The sequence below is a fragment of the Neomonachus schauinslandi genome, chromosome 8 (assembly GCF_002201575.2).
Source record: "Neomonachus schauinslandi chromosome 8, ASM220157v2, whole genome shotgun sequence".
Lineage (NCBI taxonomy): Eukaryota > Metazoa > Chordata > Mammalia > Carnivora > Phocidae > Neomonachus > Neomonachus schauinslandi.
Genome location: NC_058410.1, coordinates 769176 through 787627, shown reverse-complemented (window position 1 = coordinate 787627; position 18452 = coordinate 769176). Strand labels below are relative to the sequence as shown.

At 47.3% G+C, this 18452-nt stretch overlaps 1 protein-coding gene across 1 annotated transcript in view; it reads right to left on the bottom strand.

The window, feature by feature from the left end:
• Positions 1 to 7273: 7273 nt before the first annotated feature.
• The window catches only part of WDR27 (WD repeat domain 27), a 67892-nt gene continuing 56713 nt past the window's right edge, over positions 7274 to 18452 (bottom strand). Inside the window, 3 exon segments of the mRNA XM_021693197.1 lie at positions 7274 to 7405; positions 7581 to 7604; positions 7607 to 7684. Coding sequence (XP_021548872.1) covers positions 7274 to 7405; positions 7581 to 7604; positions 7607 to 7684 — 234 coding nt within the window.

Sequence of the window (18452 nt, the reverse complement as noted above, 5' to 3'; positions counted from 1 at the left end):
GGCCACAGCCCGTGCTCTCTCCTCCAGCTCAACCAAACACTGCACGTTTTATGAATGGTTGGAGTACTTTCTGCAAATCACAGAATGAGTGAATGGTGGTCTGTTTGAGTTCCATGTTCAAAAAAATAAGAGGAAAAGCGATTCTCCGAGAGACATTCACTAAGGAAACAATCCCAGACAGGTGTTCTACTTAGAGAAAAGAAAGCCAATTTTATTTGCGCCCCGCCCCCCGGCCACAGCTTACTGCTCACAGGGCGGTTGGAGAGGTGGTGTCTCAAACAGCAGGTGTCAACGGCCCGGAGCCAGCACAGAGACGCGGGCTCCCCTCCCCACGAACACAGTGCTGACCCCGCTGTGTTTTCACCTGGACTTGAAGGCCAATTCCTAAAGGCAAAGTCTATATTTTGGGGGGGGGGGGGGGGGTAACATTTTATACCAAGATGAAACTTCACTCTCAATCAGTCATCAAGGAGACTGAATTTTAATATTAAGTTCTACATGATATCCTAAATTAGAAACACCTAAGTGAATGGATACTCTATTCCAAAGAAGACAGAACACTGAGGACCCTGGTCTATTTCTGTTTATTTAAGGGGATCAGTCATTAACTTTCATCTACTAAAAACACCTCACCAGATGTTAAAAATCTACAATATGTATTTCTTTCTTTCCTGACTTTAAACAGTGAAGAAACTATTTCCCTTCAAGGTATGTGTTCATGAACCACACGATCACTAGAACGTTCTGGGGACGCACATGGAGAAGCCATTCCACTTCCTGTAACAGAGCTGTCCCTGAGGAGTTGAGTGTTAAGAAGTGAGTTTTACAAACCAAGTACCATTTTCTCATTCGCTGATAGCATGAGTTCAGTTTTTACTTTTATTATCGATCTTTCTTCAATAGCCCAGTTTTATCTGTGACTGACTGTACATTGAGAGGGACCATTTGATCAGTGACAAATGAAAGAAACATTCTGTGATGTAAATAGTAACACCACTTACTAAAGCTACAGCTCTCCGGGTCATTCTGAGAATGGCTGGAAAACACCTAGCTCTGTCTGGGCAGGACAAACTGCCCCAGGTGCACAGGCCTCTCCTCTGGCTGGGGGGCCCCCGCAGGTGCCCGCGCTCCACGGTGACCTCTGCCTTCCTGGAGAAGGCGTCTGGGGACTCGGCACCTGCAAAATCCATCCCCGTGGACCCTGAGCGGATCCTCCCTGCATTACTGGCCTTCGGAACAGGCTACACGAGAAGAAAATACAGAACTATTTCAATGATGACCATTCCCGACCTGTCATTCACCGAGAGGAGAGTGTGCACCATGCTGTGGATTTACTGACATGTCTTTGTATGTTTACATCAAACAGCAAAGGGACCTGGGCTTGGGGTTTAAAATTTCACTCTGAGAGCAGTATCAGACTACACACACCTCCCGTCCCGAGGACAAACAGCTCTGCCAGACGGCCGTCCTTCTCCCGTTCACAGCTGAGAGAGGGAGCAGTCCACATACTGACGGGGACCATGACCTCCAGCCCAAACCCTACCACTGTGCCTTGCAGGGCTAAGTAAGTTTATTCGTAAAAGACAAAGATGTCTATAACCAAGCACAGAATGATGTCACCACAGAAATGGGGAAGATGTGTCCTATTTAATGAACAGTATGTGTCTTCAGGGCCATTTTAGTGACCTTCAAGTCCCGAACTGAGTAGAGATCATATACTCCCAGAAGCCAACCTGCAGGCCACTTTCTCATAAATTGAGCTCATGCAAATGCCATTCAGAACTGTGAGGGAGAAGAGTTCCGCCCACTATCATTCTTTCTGCTCCTCCTCCAGCATCCCCGTGGGCGGCCCCTGGAACAGGCGGGCTCCTCCTGACGTGGCGTGCACACGCGTGATTTATCAGGAACACCTCCTCCAAGCTCCTGCAACCGCAGACCCTCCTGAAGGGCCATGGGAAGGAAAGACTCAGCACCATGGCTTTCCACTCTTCATCTCCACAACAAAGCTGGAGATTTGTGGCTCATTTTCACTTTTTGAAAGTATAATTCAATTTATTAAAGATTCAAATTTTAAGACCTAGTTTCCTTAAGCTTCTCATTCAATTTACTATCTTATTTATTATATTTAAAAATCTAGTAAATTTTAACAATCACATGCAGAGTGGCTTTCATTTATGTTAAATCTCCTCCTGATAAACAGATTAAAAATCTTTAGGCAATGAATTAAGTTTACAATTTAAGTTACTCTAAAACTGTCAAGATTCATTTCCAATGTGTTAAATTTTCCTGAATACATTAAATGAAAAAGAAGTTAAAAAGCAAAATGCTCCCAATTCTCAAAAATCTAAGAAAGTAAACTTTTAAATATGGTGAATCTCAACTTCTCTTAAAAATTCAAATGCTATTCCCAACTGAATGAAATTTTCTCATTTTTCTCAACTAAAAAGTCACAAATCTAAGTCAATTCATATTTCAAGCTGGAATCAAATATTTTAATATACCAAAATCCTTAAAACATAACAAATACCTGAAATATTATTCTCAGAATATTCCTAAATTCATAGCAAACTGTTAATACTGTGGGCTTGACATACTTCACCTGTGTATTAATTCCAACCACAAGAGAAGCCAATGGGGTTACCATTCTAGGGGAGCCAGCAAACTTTTATTCAATTTAAAAAACAAGGAAAATAACCCTTTCCCAGATATAGACTTAGGTTATTTTTCATTGGCAGAGCCAAACACAACTCTCAAAGTAAGGTGGCCTATTTAAAACATGTAGATTTAAATTTCAACCTCATATGCTTTAGTAAATAAAATTTTCTAAAAGGTTTGACAAAAGATGACTTGGGAAGAATACAATATTGTCTGCGTGCTTCTATTTGTACAATGATTTGTACCGATTCTAATGACCTTACTATAATCAAAGTTTTAATAATTAAAGCACATGGCACCTGGCTCAACTCCTAACCCTACCAAACCAACAGCCTAGCAGAAAAAGAGATATGTTTGTCCAGGCATCCTTATGTCCTTCCATAGTCAACATCCAGCATTCATTCAAAAATTACAACACATCAAAAGAAAGGCAGGCGAACCAACTGTCAAGAGACACAGCAATCAACAGAATGAGACTCAGATATAACCTAGATATTGGAACTGTCAGCCAGGGAACTTAAAAATTACAATCTTATGTGAAAGATTCTACCATAATTTCATCAGAGAGATAAATTTTGAAGAGAAAAAACTTTCTAGGCCTAGAGTGATTAGAAGAAATCCAAGTTTTGTATTTGAAAGAGAAAACAACAAAATAAAAAGCAAAACTGAATCTACAAAAAAAATACTGTAAACACAAAGGACAAAAAGTCAATTTTATTTTTTTTTTAAAGATTTTATTTATTTGAGAGAGAGAATGAGATAGAGAGAGCATGAGAGGGGGGAGGGTCAGAGGGAGAAGCAGACTCCCTGCTGAGCAGGGAGCCCGATGTGGGACTCGATCCCTGGACTCCAGGATCATGACCTGAGCTGAAGGCAGTCGCCCAACCAACTGAGCCACCCAGGCGCCCCCAAAAAGTCAATTTTAAATTGGGTCCAAAAGATAAAGATATGAAGGATATAAACAAGCAATTTTAAAATGAAAAAAATCCAATAATTAATAGCATATGGAATAATGTACAATATTCATAATATTTTTAAAAAGGCAAATTAAAGTAATAGGTACCATTTCTTGATAATGAACTTAACAAAGATACTGAAAGTGTCAATAATCTAACCTGGTAAGGAAACAAGCAATGGGGAACATTTTGAAAAATATTTCTCTGTACATATTAGAACGCTTGCAAAGTTTTTGCTCTTTTACTCAGTAGCACTACTTTTAATAACCTATCTTGAGAAAATAAATCCAGACATAGAAAACACTGCACACTCAGGATGTACATCTGAATATTACTTATAATACCAAGATACTGGAAACAGCCTAAATGTCCACTGTGAAGTATCATGATCTTAAAGGAAAACAAGAAGTTCTCAGATTTCCATTTCTTAACTTTTTCCTTCTCTTTCTCCACACCAGGGGCTGTGGGCCTAGGAGGAGAATAGTCACCATGCCATCCTGCACACTTTCCACATTTGGTCCTCCTTTCTTCCCTTGCTGGGGTATTTTGAGTCGTAGCCTGAACCATGCTGTGTAGACTGGACCCTGAACACATGTACCTGCCTTCTTCTACTTCTTGTCTACACATGCTATTGGAGAGCTCCATGCTCCACCTCGGGTTCTAAGGCAGCATTAGACATGGTCTAAATGCAATCCGGCACGGCCAGGAAGACCCGAGCAAAACTTCCCCAAACAAGCCCCACACGACACAGAATTGTAAAATGGGAAATACAGCCTCACTGCCCACTATCAATAAGAAAGAGCTTTTATATTACCTTACATCAATGCTCTTATTATTTCATACTTGACACAAAATTGGTGATTATGATACTAACGTAAGGTAAGTTTGATAACATGATGAAAATTATAATTGTGACTTTCTGTTACATTCCAACAAATTCCACCTATTTCTGTCTTACGGAGCAGTCTTCCTCCATGGCTAAACCACAATTTCACAATTTCCCCAACCTTTCTTCCTAAACTTCTCCTGTGACTGGTAGGCCCCCATCCTTCAAACCAGGAACCCATCGGCTCACACCCCAGTCCTCTCTCTTCTGTAACACCTGGTTTGGATTCCTCATACCTCTTGGCCACAGTCTCAGCCAGGATGATGTCACTGGGGTGCTTTCCAGATGTTCGTTCCGACCCTAAACACTTAAACATCTGAATGGACGTGTCTTATTACAAGTAGACCAGTGGCGCAAGCTGATGGCACAGCCTTCGAGCCAAGCGCGGGCCATGGGGACTCGGCTACATTTCCCAGCAGGACCTAAGGCGCTGCCATGGTCTCTGGGGTCTGAACCCACACTCCTTCGTGAGCTGTCAGGATTCCTGCTCATTTTCAGAGTCCTCTCTTAGCCACATGCCTTGTGAGAATAATTTCATTAGTATAATACAATCTTCTTCCAAAAGACTCACAAGTCTTATTTTGATAATTGAGCAATAGCACTGGTGAAAGACACTACTTCTTTAACCATATCTAGTAGTATTCTGAGGGGACCAGAACTTTGCTTTTTAGAGAGGATATTTCTCAAAACTTATTTAACAAAAACCTAGTCAAGTAATCTATCTCCTGCTTTTCCAAAAGCCATGCAGTGTCCCTGGCGTAAGGTTGCTGTCACCGCCTCTGACCATGCCGGCCACTTTGGACAAGGGCCCTCCTCAAATTAACTTCCCAGACGTGATACGACAAAATCAGTGCGTACTCTGCGGGGTTTTCGTGATCCCTGCCCTAATGAGGTCGCGACTCTGGGGAGCGCGGCACCCAGCACTCAGCAGGTGTGGGCACCGGGGGTTTCCTCCCTGGACCTGCAAGTCCAGCACCGTCCCGGGCACGACTCAGCACCAGGAGCCACCGTGGGGCGTGGGGCTGACCACAGGACCGGGGAAAAAAGCTTAAAGGTTAATGGCTGATCTGCGCAAGCCTGATTCGAGTCGAGGGCAGTCACCCAGAATCCGTGCGACGTTTCAAGAAACGTAAGAAGGCGAGGGACTGGGCGGAGGAGGGCAGGCGGCCACCGCAGCTGCTGGCTGAGTGCGCGTCCAGGGCGATCAGGCTCCAGCGCGCCCATGCCCCTTTCCCCCGTCGCACGCCTGCGGAAGCCCCTGTCGCGTCTCCTCTCGTGAGGGGCGCCGGCACACCCGCAGCGCCCCGCACCCCCCGGCCCAGACACGGAGACGCGGACCGCGACCTCGGCCGGCAGGGCGGCGCTCCCGAACCCACGCGCTCGATCCCCCGGCCCGCCCAGCACGCGCAGGCCATCCTCTGCGCCCGAACGTGGTTTCAAATGCTAACGCGTTCACACGTTACGAGCTAACTGCTGACACGACTACAGCTCAGAGAAGTCTGTCTCTACAAATAAAAACATCAAATTGGGGTGCTGATGCACCATTTAATACATTTCTCAGAACAGAAGCTTGAGTCGAGTGCTTCGGCCGACGGACGCCAGCGATGTGGTAAAACAGAAAACACACACTTAAAGCAGGAGGATTCTGGGTTTCGCTCCCGTTTGGGAAATGCTAGTGAAGGGATACCGCGTCTTAAAGTCAAATATCGTAGAGAAACAGACCCTTGCAAACCCGTCTTGAGGCCACTGCCGAGGAAGCGCTCACAGGGACCTTTCCGGTAACCGCGTTCAGAAAAACGCGGAACCTCTGCGACACTGAGCCTTCTCGCGACGAACTCCGCACGCGAAGACACTCAGCGCCGCACGGCGTCCTCGGCGTTCCCAAAGCCGACGGCGCTTTCCTAACGTGAACCGCGCGGCTGCCCGTTAGCGCTCGCACGCTCGGGCCCGTCCTGTGTGGCCCCCGGCCCCGCGCCGGCCCCTCGCCGCGCCAGGGGTCAGCGAGCGGGCGGAGCCTGCTCCTCCCCTCCCGGCTTCGTCCCACCCGAACGGGAGGCCGGTCAGGGCGCAGAGCGGCTCTCGGGCCGCCCCGCCGGAAGACAGCGGCAGGCCGGCACCGAGCTTTCAGAACCACGACGGCACCCTCCGCCCGCGGGCACGGCGCCCCGCCCCCGCCCCCGCCCCGCGCACCTGTCACGGCGCCCGCTCTGCGCCGCCTCCCCCGGACGCTCCTTCCCCTCGCCGGCGCCGCGTCAGGCAGGGAGCTAAGCGGCAGCGCAACGGTGGCCATAGCTGACGCCATCAGGGAGAAGGGCGGGCCCTGCGGTCCGTGCAGCACGGCCTCGCGCCGCGGTAAGCGAACCGGAGTCACACGAGCGGACACTTGGAGGCGAACGCCCAGCGGCAGCGGACTGCACGGCTCCCTCACGGCTGACGGGGAACGAGCCACGCGACGGCCTCCGGGGTCCATGACGTGACCCGCCTGGCGCATGCGCGCCGCCGACGTCGGTGTCCCCGGAGGCCAGACGTGCCCGAGCGCCCGAGGCGCCTGGCGGCGGCGGACTGGGCAGCGCAGCGCGTCCCCACGTCCACCCCGCGCGGCCGCACACGAGCCCGGCCCACGCCCGCAGCCGCGCCGTAACGCTCCGCCCCAACCGACGCCCCCGGGCGCTCACGCTACCGAGTTCGCGCAGTGGGTATTTTCAGGCAAGACCACACACCTTCCCGCGTGATCAGTTTGCGGCTGCTGCGACTCTCTCCTCGTCGTGCCTCCTCCTCACACGAATGCCCTCACGTTGGGGTTCTCCTCCTCCCCGCCCTCATTCCGTGCATGGGGCTCTTCCCCGCCCTTTCCCGGCCGCTCCGGGACTCGCCGGCTGCGGCGCTCGCGCTGTGCCCGGGGACACGCCTGGGGACACGCCACGCTGAACGACGAGCACGTTCACGGGGAGCACGCTTGCGCTCCCCGCCCGCCGGCCCGCTCGCCGTGGAAACGCGCGTCGCCGACACAAAGGCCGGCAGATACGGACAGCGCGAGGAGAGCCTTGTGCGGCGTGCGGGCGCCGCCCACGAGGAGACCGCACCTGGGGGGCCGACGGGCTGAAGGTGGCGCCACGCCAGAGACGGTGTCCGTGTGTCCAGCCAGCCTGCGAGAAAACGCGCTCGAACCCCCGTCGTACACGTACGCCTGCAAGACAAACACACGGGGCTCCCCGTGGCGCCTGACGCGGGAGAAGCGACTCCACGGCGCCTGCGTCTCTGCCCCCCGCCCTGTCGGGTCTTCACCGTCTTCGTGGGTCCGCGGCCCCTCCTGTCTCCTAGCCCAGCCTTACCTGCACGTCCCAAACTGAGTGAAAAGTGGGCTTTTCCTGTCCTTTCCCATAAACTCGAGACAAAACCTCCCATGCTTTGCTTCCTACTAATTAGCCTGGAGTTGAAATATTTTGAACTTTTTCTATGGCTGTTGAGAAAAACTTACATTCCTCTCTAATTGTGTTACCATATGAGAAGATGTGTATGTGTGTAAATAGACACGGACGCCATCAGACACTTCATTTTAGGGACAGAAATCTGGGGTTGGATACCATGCTGATGTGAGATCCATTCCAATTTTTAAGTAACAAAATGTGCAAACAAGTATTTTCTAGACTTTACTGGTAATAAAGGGAAATGCCACACGGCAGCAGAAGCAAGACATCTAGGTGATTCCTTTTCCACAAAAAACCTATTTTAATGTACAAATGAGCCCTTCAAATTTAGAACTTCCAGGTGATCCTGCCATTGGTAAACGGTGGTTCCTGAAATAAAGTCTACAAGTAGATATCATATGTACCTTGGAGTGGAGAGATCAAAAGTATGGATTTTTTTTCTGATCCAGATGTGCTTATTTGAAAAGCAGCTCCTAACAGTTCCCAAAGTGGACCACTGTTGCTTCCCCGGGCCCCGCCTTGAGAACCCGTGGCCCAGCAACGGTCACACTGTGCGGTTCATCGCCGCCTACAGCTCATGTCACAGACAAACATCAGGTACCCTCATGTTCACGCCGGGGAAGCAGGACACACGGAGAGTGTGTGACCGGTATGGACTTCAGGCGTCAACACTGACGTTCTAACCGGGTTTTTCTGACTCTGAGCTTGTGTGTTGTTCTGAGGCCGCCTATGACCTCGACTGTCAACAGAGGACTCAGGGCCTCTTCGGACTCGCTGCCCTTCCAGCAACGACTCAGCACCAGCCTCACCGCTCCACCGATCTCCCTGCAGGACACGTTCACTTGGAACGCTCTCATGAATAGCACTGGAGGGCTTCCTGGGACTCAGGACCCTCCTTGCATCTGCCATTCAGCTTAGCGACCAAGGGGACCCACAAGGGCCACAGCTCTCTGGCATCTGTCATGTCTGATCATCACACAGGGAGGTTAACGAGGACGGCACAGGCTCACCGCACACGGATGTGTCATCCTGTCCACCTCCGAAGACACAACTATCACTGTCCGTGCTCCGCAGACGACACCAGGGCACACAGCTGCTCACGTCACAGTCCGAGCTACTTGCCGGAACGCGGTGGCTGCCCTTACTGGAGCCACGCCCCGCTCGGCGTGCTCCCATCACTGTCACCTGTGCACGTGTGTGGGTGCCGAAGACTCGATGCCACGCTGGCCAGTGGTATAGCCAGCATGGACCCCTGCTGGCAGTTTCCGGTGACGCTAAACCCACGCCAGCACACAGACCCACAGCCTCGCTCCTCCATGTCAGCCCAAGAGAAACGCCGTGTCCACACAAAGACCTGCAAAAAACTCCTCAGACAGGTGAACCAACAACTACTTTATGCCCCGTATATAAACCGTGTGCTAATAAAAAATGTAATTCTTGGAGGCATATGTTGGTCACACACCCCCTGAATCTCTCTAGATCCCAAACCACGGAGAGAAAGCAGGAGCAAACATCTCAGCACGTCTGTGGGCGTCTCCCCAGGGAAAACCACCCTGGAAAGGGGCGCTGCACCCTGAGAAGCCCACGGGCGGGGAAGTGACCACTGGTGCTTGAGGAGAGCCCCAGCTGTACCGCACTCAGGAAGCAGGAAAGGGGCCAGCGTTCGAGGTGCATGACATCGAGGTGACCTGTGATGCGGGGGAGATGAGTAGGACGGGTGAAGGAAGAAGCAAACATGCAGAGAAGCATGAGGGCCAGAAGCCATGAGAGCAAAGGATTTCAAGAGATGAGAAACAGCGGGAAAGAGGCCGGGAGGTGAGGGAGTTGAGCTGGTGGTGCTAACGTTCCGGGAACCAGCTTGAGTAACTTGTGGGACATAAATCCAATTACAGAAGTAGGTCAAGTACATGCTGATGGCTCCCGTTCACATAGTTAGACTCCAGGGAACGTGCATCCAGGCTGATGGAGAACAGCAGAGACCACAGGGCAGGGAGAGAGAGGCTCTGGGCAGAGCGGCCCCCACGCGGCAGGAGGGGACGGCTGGAGGGGCCAGGCAGAGAGGGAGATGCTTCTCCCTCCCACCCCAGGAAGGCCAGAGCAGCGGGAAGCGGACAGGTGCGGGCGGGCTCTGATGCGCGCAGGCTCTGAAGGTGGCCTGACTCTTTTCAGAGCAGCGTCTGGAAAAGTCCTTCCTGCGACTCCTTCTGTTTTTACCAAATTTTGAGTGGGGATTAACACTGCCTTGCATTGGCGAGGATCTCACAATGCTCATAAAATGATGCTGTGATATCAGGAAGGACATCTAGATAAGGGTCATTTAAGAAACAGCCTTTCATTTTCTATATGAAAATGCTTTCAGGTGTGGGAGAAAAGATGGCGGAGGAGTAGGGGACCCTATTGCAACCAGTCCCAGAATTGAGCTGGATATCTACCAGACCACTCTAAACACCCACGAAATCAGCCTGAGATGTGATCTGGATCTCTACAAACAGAATATCGTGGGCAGTTGGTTTCGAGGTATGAAGCAGGGAGCTGTGATTCCGTGGGCAGATATGGGAGGAAGAACGGCAGTGGGAGGGAGCCTGACTGTGGGAATCCTACACCACCGGTGAGCGACAGCCTCGTGCGCTGTGGACAGGGCACAGACTCGCAGACCGGTAGCGGCGGGGAAAGGACTTTAGGGCAGCCCCTGGGACAGAAACCCGGAGCGGTGGGCTCATGCGTGCGAACTGGGAGTGGCTGGCAGTTTTAGAAGCACAAAGGGCAGAGATGTGCCCTGACTTGGAGGTAGGACTGGGGGCGCTGCAGAGGGGCACACAACCCAGGATGCCGCAGTTTATAGCATCACAGACAGAAACAGAGACGGTGTGGCCTGGAGAGCTCACTAAAGAACAGACTGCAGTCTCTCTGCTCTGAGGCAGAGGGTTGGAAACGGTCTCTTCTGCTCTGACTCTCGAAGAGACACGGAAAGCCGCCAGGGAACAAAAGCCCCAAAAAACCAGTTTCCACTGAGCCCATACCCCGCCACAGGGAGCAGGGCAACTCCCCCCAAACAGGGTTGCCTGAGTAACAGTGCGGCAGGCCCCTCCCCCAGAAGACAGGATGGGAAGACAAGAGGCCAGCAACCCTAAGGTCCCTAGAAAACAGGTGCATCTTGCTTGGGTTCTGGTCAATAATTTGGACTCTATACATTCCCTCAACCACCCATTAACAGAATGACTAGGAGGAGGAGCCCCCCAAACAGAAAAGACTCAGAGATTATGACTTATGCTACAGATTTACAAATGGATGCAGATATAACCAAGATGTCGGAGATGGAATTCAGGCTAGCAATTGTGAAGACAATAGCTAGCATGGAGAAATCAATTAATGGCAACATAGAGTCTCTAAGGGCAGAAATGAAAGCTGAATTGGCAGAACTTAAAAATGCTATCAATGAGATCCAATCTAATCTAGATAATCTAACAGCTAGGGTAAGTGAGGCAGAAGAACGAATAAGTGACCTGGAAGACAATTTAATAGATAAAAAGGGAAAAGAGGAGGCCAGAGAAAAACAAATCAGAATCCATGAAAATAGAATCAGAGAAATAAGTGACACCATGAAGCATTCCAATGTCAGAATTATTGGAATCCCGGAGGGAGTGTAGAGAGAGAGAGGACTAGAAGATATATTTGAGCAAATCATAGCTGAGAACTCCCCTAATCTGGGGAATGAAACAAACATTCGTGTCCTAAAGGAAGAGAAGAACCCTCCCAAGATCAAGGAAAACAGGCCAACACCCCAGCATGTAATAGTAAAACTTGCAAATCTTAGAACCAAGGAAACCATCTTAAGGGCAGTTAGGGGGAAGAGATTCCTTACGTACAGAGGGAGGAACATCAGAATAACGTCAGACCTATCCACAGAGACCTGGCAAGCCAGAAAGGCCTGGCAAGACATATTCAGGGTACTAAATGAGAAGAACATGCAGCCAAGAATACTTTATCCAGCAAGGCTTTCATTTAGAATGGATGGAGAGATGCAGAGCTTCCACGACCGGCAGAAACTGAAAGAATATGTGACCACTAAGCCGGCCCTGCAAGAAATATTATGGACGGTCATATAAAAGGAGAAAGCCCCCAAGTGTGATATACAACAGAAATTTACAGAGACAATCTATAAAAACAACATCTTCACAGGCAACATAATGACAATTAATTCATGTCTTTCAATAATCACTCTCAACGTGAATGGCCTAAACGCTCCCATAAAACGGCACAGGGTTGCAGATTGGATAAAAAGACAGGATCCATCCATATGCTGTCTACAAAAGACTCATTTTGAACCTAAAGATACATCCAGACTGAAAGTGATGGGATGGAGATCCATCTTCCATGCCAGCGGACCTCAAAAGAAAGCTGGGGTAGCAATTCTTATATCAGACAAATTAGATTTTAAACTAAAGTCTGTAATAAGAGACACAGAAGGACCCTATATCATTCTTAAAGGGTCTATCCAACAAGATCTAACAATTGTAAATATCTATGCCCCCAACATGGGAGCAGCCATCTACATAAGCCAACTGTTAACCAAAATAGTCATATTGATAACAATACGTTAATTGTAGGTGACCTCAATACTCCACTCTCAGCAATGGACAGATCATCTAAGCAGAAAATCAACAAAGAAACAAGAGCATTGAATGACACACTGGACCAGATGGACCTCATAGATACATACAGAACATTCCACCCTAAAACAACAGAATATTCATTCTTCTCGAGCGCACATGGAACTTTCTCCAGAACAAACCACATACTGGGTCACAAATCAGGTCTCAACCGATACCAAAAGATTGAGATTATTCCCTGCATATTCTCAGACCACAATGCTTTAAAACTGGAACTTAATCACAAGAAAAAATTTGGAAGAAATTAAAAACACTTGGAAGCTAAAGACCACTCTGCTCAAGAATGTTTGGGTCAACCAGGAAATCAAAGAAGAACTTAAACAATTCATGGAAACCACTGAGAATGAAAACACATCAGTCTAAAACCTATGGGATACTGCAAAGGCAGTCCTAAGGGGGAAATACATAGCCATCCAAGCCTCACTCAAAAAAACAGAAAAATCCCGAATTCACCAACTAACTCTACACCTTAAAGAACTAGAAAAAAAGCAACAAATGATGCCTAAGCCATGCATTAGAAGAGAAATAATTAAGATTAGAGCAGAGATCAATGAATTAGAAACCAGAAACATAGTAGATCAGATCAATGAAACTAGAAGTTGATTCTTTGAAAGAATTAATAAGATCGATAAACCACTGGCCAGACTTATCCAAAAGAAAAGCGAAAGGACCCAAATTAATAAAATTATGAATGAAAGGGGAGAGATCACAGCTAACACCAAGGAAGTAGAAACAATTATTAGAAATTATTATCAACAACTATATGCCAATAAACTGAGCAACCTGGAAGAAATGGATGCCTTCCTGGAAACCTATAAGCTGCCAAGACTAAAACAGGAAGAAATTGACAACCTGAATAGGCCAATAACCAGGAACAAGATTGAAGCAGTGATCAAAAACCTCCCAAAAAACAAGAGTCCAGGGCCTGATGGATTCCCTGGGGAATTCTACCAAACATTCAAAGATGAAATAATACCTATTCTACTAAAGCTGTTTCAAAAAATAGACACAGAAGGAAAACTTCCAAACTCATTCTATGAGGCCAGCATTACCTTAATCCCCAAACCAGGCAAAGACCCCATCAAAAAGGAGAATTTCAGACCAATATCCCTGATGAATATGGATTCCAAGATCCTCAACAAAATCCTAGCTAATAGGATCCAACAATACATTAAAAGGATCATCCACAACAACCAAGTGGGATATATCCCCAGGATGCAAGGTGGTTCAACATTCGCAAATCAATCAATGTGATAGAACACATTAATAAAAGGAGGGAGAAGAACCATATGGTCCTCTCACAACTGATGCAGAAAAAGCATTTGACAAAATACAACATCCTTTCCTGATTAAAACTCTTCAGAGTATAGGGATAGAGGGAGCATTCCTCAAGTTCATAAAATCCACCTATGAAAAACCCACAGCGAATATCATCCTCAATGGGAGAAAGCTGAGAGCCTCTCCCTTGAGATCAGGAACACGTCATGGGTGCCCACTCTCGCTACCATTGTTCAACACAGTACTAGAAGTCCTAGCAATAGCAATCAGACAACAAAAAGAAATAAAAGGTATTCAAATTGGCAAAGAAGAAGTCAAACTCTCTCTTTTCGCAGACGACATGATACTTTATGTGGAAAACCCAAAAGACTCCACCCCCAAATTACTAGAACTCATACAGCAATTCAGTAATGTGGCAGGATACAAAATCAATGCACAGAAATCAGTTGCTTTCTTATACACTAACAACGCAACTGTAGAAAGAGAAATTAGAGAAACGATTCCATTTACAATAGCACCAAAAACCATAAGATACCTTGGAATAAACCTAACCAAAGAGGTAAAGGATCTATACTCTAGGAACTACAGAACACTCATGAAAGAAACTGAAGAAGATACAAAAAGATGGAAAAACATTCCATGCTCATGGATCGGAAGAATAAACATTGTTAAAATGTCTCTGCTACCCAGAGCAATCTATACCTTCAATGCCATCCCAATCAAAATTCCAATGACATTTTTCAAAGTGCTGGAACAAACAATCCTAAAATTTGTATGGAATCAGAAAAGACCCCGAATCGCCAAGGAAATGTTGAAAAAGAAAAACAAAGCTGGGGCATCATGTTGCCTGATTTCAAGCTATATTACAAAGCTGTGATCACCAAGACAGCATGGTACTGGCACAGAAACAGACATACAGACCAATGGAACAGAATAGAGAACCCAGATATGGACCCTCTCTATGGTCAAATAATCTTCGACAAAGCAGGAAAAAACATGCAATGGAAAAAAGTCAGTCTCTTCAATAAATGGTGCTGGGAAAATTGGAAAGCCACATGCAGAAGAATGAAACCAGGACCATTCTCTTACACCATACACAAAGATAAACTCAAAATGGATGAAAGACCTCAATGTGAGACAGGAATCCATCAAAATCCTAGAGGAGAACATAGGCAGTAACCTCTTTGACATCAGCCACAGCAACTTCTTTCAAGATGCATCTCCAAAAGCTAGTGAAACAAAAGCAAAAATGAACTTTTGGGATTTCATCAAGATCAAAAGCTTCTGCACAGCAAAGGAAATAGTCAACAAAACAAAGAGGCAACCCACAAATTGGAGAAGATATTTGCAAAGGACACTACAGATAAAGGACTGGTATCCAAGATCTATAACGAACTTCTCAAACTCAACACCCAAAAAACAAATAATCAAGTCAAAAAATGGGCAGAAGGCATGAAAAGACACTTCTCTGAAGAAGACATACAAATGGCTAACAGACACATGAAAAAATGTTCATCATCATTAGCCATCAGGGAAATCCAAATCAAAACCACACTGAGATACCACCTTACACCAGTTAGAATGGCAAAAATGGACAGGGAAAGAAACAACAAATGTTGGAGAGGTTGTGGAGAAAGGGGAACCCTCTTACACTGTTGGTGGGAATGCAAGTTGGTACAGCCACTTTGGAAAACAGTGTGGCGGTTCCTCAAAAATTTAAAAATAGAGCTACCCTATGACCCAGCAATTGCACTCCTGGGTATTTACCCCAAAGACACAGATGTAGTGAAAAGAAGGGCCATATGCACCCCAGTGTTCATAGCAGCAATGTCCGCAATAGCCAAACTGTGGAAAGAGCCGAGATGCCCTTCAACAGAGGAATGGATAAAGAAGATGTGGTCCATATATACAATGGAATATTACTCAGCCATCAGAAAAGATGAATATCCAACTTTTACATCAACATGGATGGGACTGGAGGAGATTATGCTAAGTGAAATAAGCCAAGCAGAGAAAGTCAATTATCATATGGTTTCACTTATTTGTGGAACATAAGGAATAGCATGGAGGACATTAGAAGGAAGGGAAAAATGAAGGGGGGGGAATTGGAGGGAGAGATGAACCATGAGAGACTATGGACCTGAGAAACAGGGTTCTAGAGGGGAGGGGGAGGGGGGATGGGTTAGCCTGGTGATGGGTATTAAGGAGGGCACGTACTGCATGGAGCACTGGGTATTATACGAAAACAATGGAACATGGATCACCACATCAAAAACTACTGATGTATTGTATGGTGACTAACATAACATAATAAAATAAAACTTAAAAGAATAAATAAATAAATAAACTAAAGTATCTATTTCTACCCACTTTCACATAATCAAAGTACCTCATTTATAGTGAACTCAAGTATCTATCATAGCAGATGACAAAGAAAGACGTCAATGGAGCACATTTAGTTACTTATGAACTAGTAAAATTTTAGAATAGATTTTCCTACTTACAAGTTTCATAAAATAGGGGCGCCTGGGTGGCTCAGTCGTCAGGCATCTGCCTTCGGCTCAGGTCATGCTCCCAGGGTCCTGGGATCAAGCCCTGCATCAGGCTCCCTGCTCCGCGGGGAGCCTGCTTCTCCCTCTCCCACTCCCCCTGCTTGTGTTCCCTCTCTCACTGTGTCTCTGTCAAATAAATAAATTAAATCTTTTTATTTTTTTATTTTATTTTTTTATTTTTTTTAAAGATTTTATTTATTTATTTGAGAGAGAGAGAGCTCATGAGAGGGGGGAAGGTCAGAGGGAGAAGCAGACTCCCCACTGAGCAGGGATCCCGATGTGGGACTCGAACCCGGGACTCCAGGATCATGACCTGAGCCGAAGGCAGTCACTCAACCAACTGAGCCACCCAGGCGCCCGAATTAAATCTTTTTTAAAAAAAGTTTCATAAAATAGTTTTCCATCCTTTTAAATTCCATTCTTATCAGTTAAAGTGGAAAAGAAAAAAGTTTATATGATAAATCTTTCAGCTAAATGGTAAAAGTTATTTATTTCCAAATAAAGTCTATAGTTTCCTTGAGTTTTTAGAAATTTCTCTGTCTTTTTTTATTTAGATAACCCATATAGACTTGTAGTGAGTTGAATTGTGTCCCCCAAAGTGATATGTTCAAGTCCTAACCCCAGGACCTGTGAATGTAATCTTATTGGAAGTAGGATCTCTGCTGATATGATTATGTTAAGATCATAAGATCAGCTTGGATTTAGGGTGTCCAGTGACCAGTGTCCTTGTAAGAGAAAGAAGAGGGAGAATGGCGACACCAGGGCAGACAGCTGTGTGAAGATGGGGGCAGACACTGGACTGATGAACCCCAAGCCAAAGCATGCCAAGGATCGGCAGCCAGCACGAGGAGTGGAAGGGGCCAGGGGCAGACAGTTCCTCAGGGTCTCCAGGAGGAACCAACCCTCCAACCCCCTGATTTTAGACCTGCAGCCTCCAGAACTGAGAGAATAGATTTCTGTTGTTTTAAACTGCGAAATTTATGGTGATTTGTTGCACTAGCCCTAGGAAACTAACACAAAACCTTTTTAAGATTTTATTTATTTATTCGAGAGAGAGAGAATGAGAGACAGAGAGCATGAGAGGGAGGAGGGTCAGAGGGAGAAGCAGACTCCCTGCCGAGCAGGGAGCTGGATGCGGGGACTCGATCCAGGGACTCCGGGATCATGACCCGAGCGGAAGGCAGTCGCCCAACCAACTGAGCCACGCAGGCGCCCCTTGTTTTTGTTTTTTTTAAAGATTTTTTATTTATTATTTATTTGAGAGAGAGAATGAGATAGAGGGAGCATGAGAGGGGGGAGGGTCAGAGGGAGAAGCAGACTCCCCGCCGAGCAGGGAGCCCGATGGGGGACTCGATCCCAGGACTCCAGGATCATGACCTGAGCCGAAGGCAGTCGCTTAACCGACTGAGCCACCCAGGCGCCCTAACACAAAACCTTTTTAAATATGTTGAGGACAAATGGATATGTATCAGTCGCTATTCCAAATCCATCATAAGACATGTGTCTAACATGTAATGTATGTTGGGGAGAGGAAGGGAAGGCAATTTCATTAAAGTAAGTACATTGAGGGACGCCTGGGGGGCTTCGCCAGTTGAGCGTCTGACTCTGGATTTGGGCTCAGGTCATGATCTCAGGGTCGTGAGATGGCGCCCCAAGTTGGGCTGCACGCTGGGTGTGGAGCCTGCTTGAGATTCTCTCTCCCTCCCTGTGCCCCTCCCCCACCTCTCTCGCTCTAAAATAAATAAATAAATAAAAATTTAAAAATCGATTTAAAACAATGAAATAAGTACACTGGGCCAGTCGGCAGGGCGGCGGGGGGTGTCCTGCCAGCCTGCAGTGGGGCTGGGGGCAGGCGCCGCCAGCAAGCAGATCCTTAAGTAGGAGCTGATCAGGGACACCCCCGCACTGCGGCTCGCAACCGTGCGACTACAGACCGCCAGCGCGTCGGCCTCGAGGAGTCCCGGGCCCTTAGCACGCGTGTACGATGAAGAGCTGGCGCAGCAGGATGGGGCAGGGCGGGGGCTGGG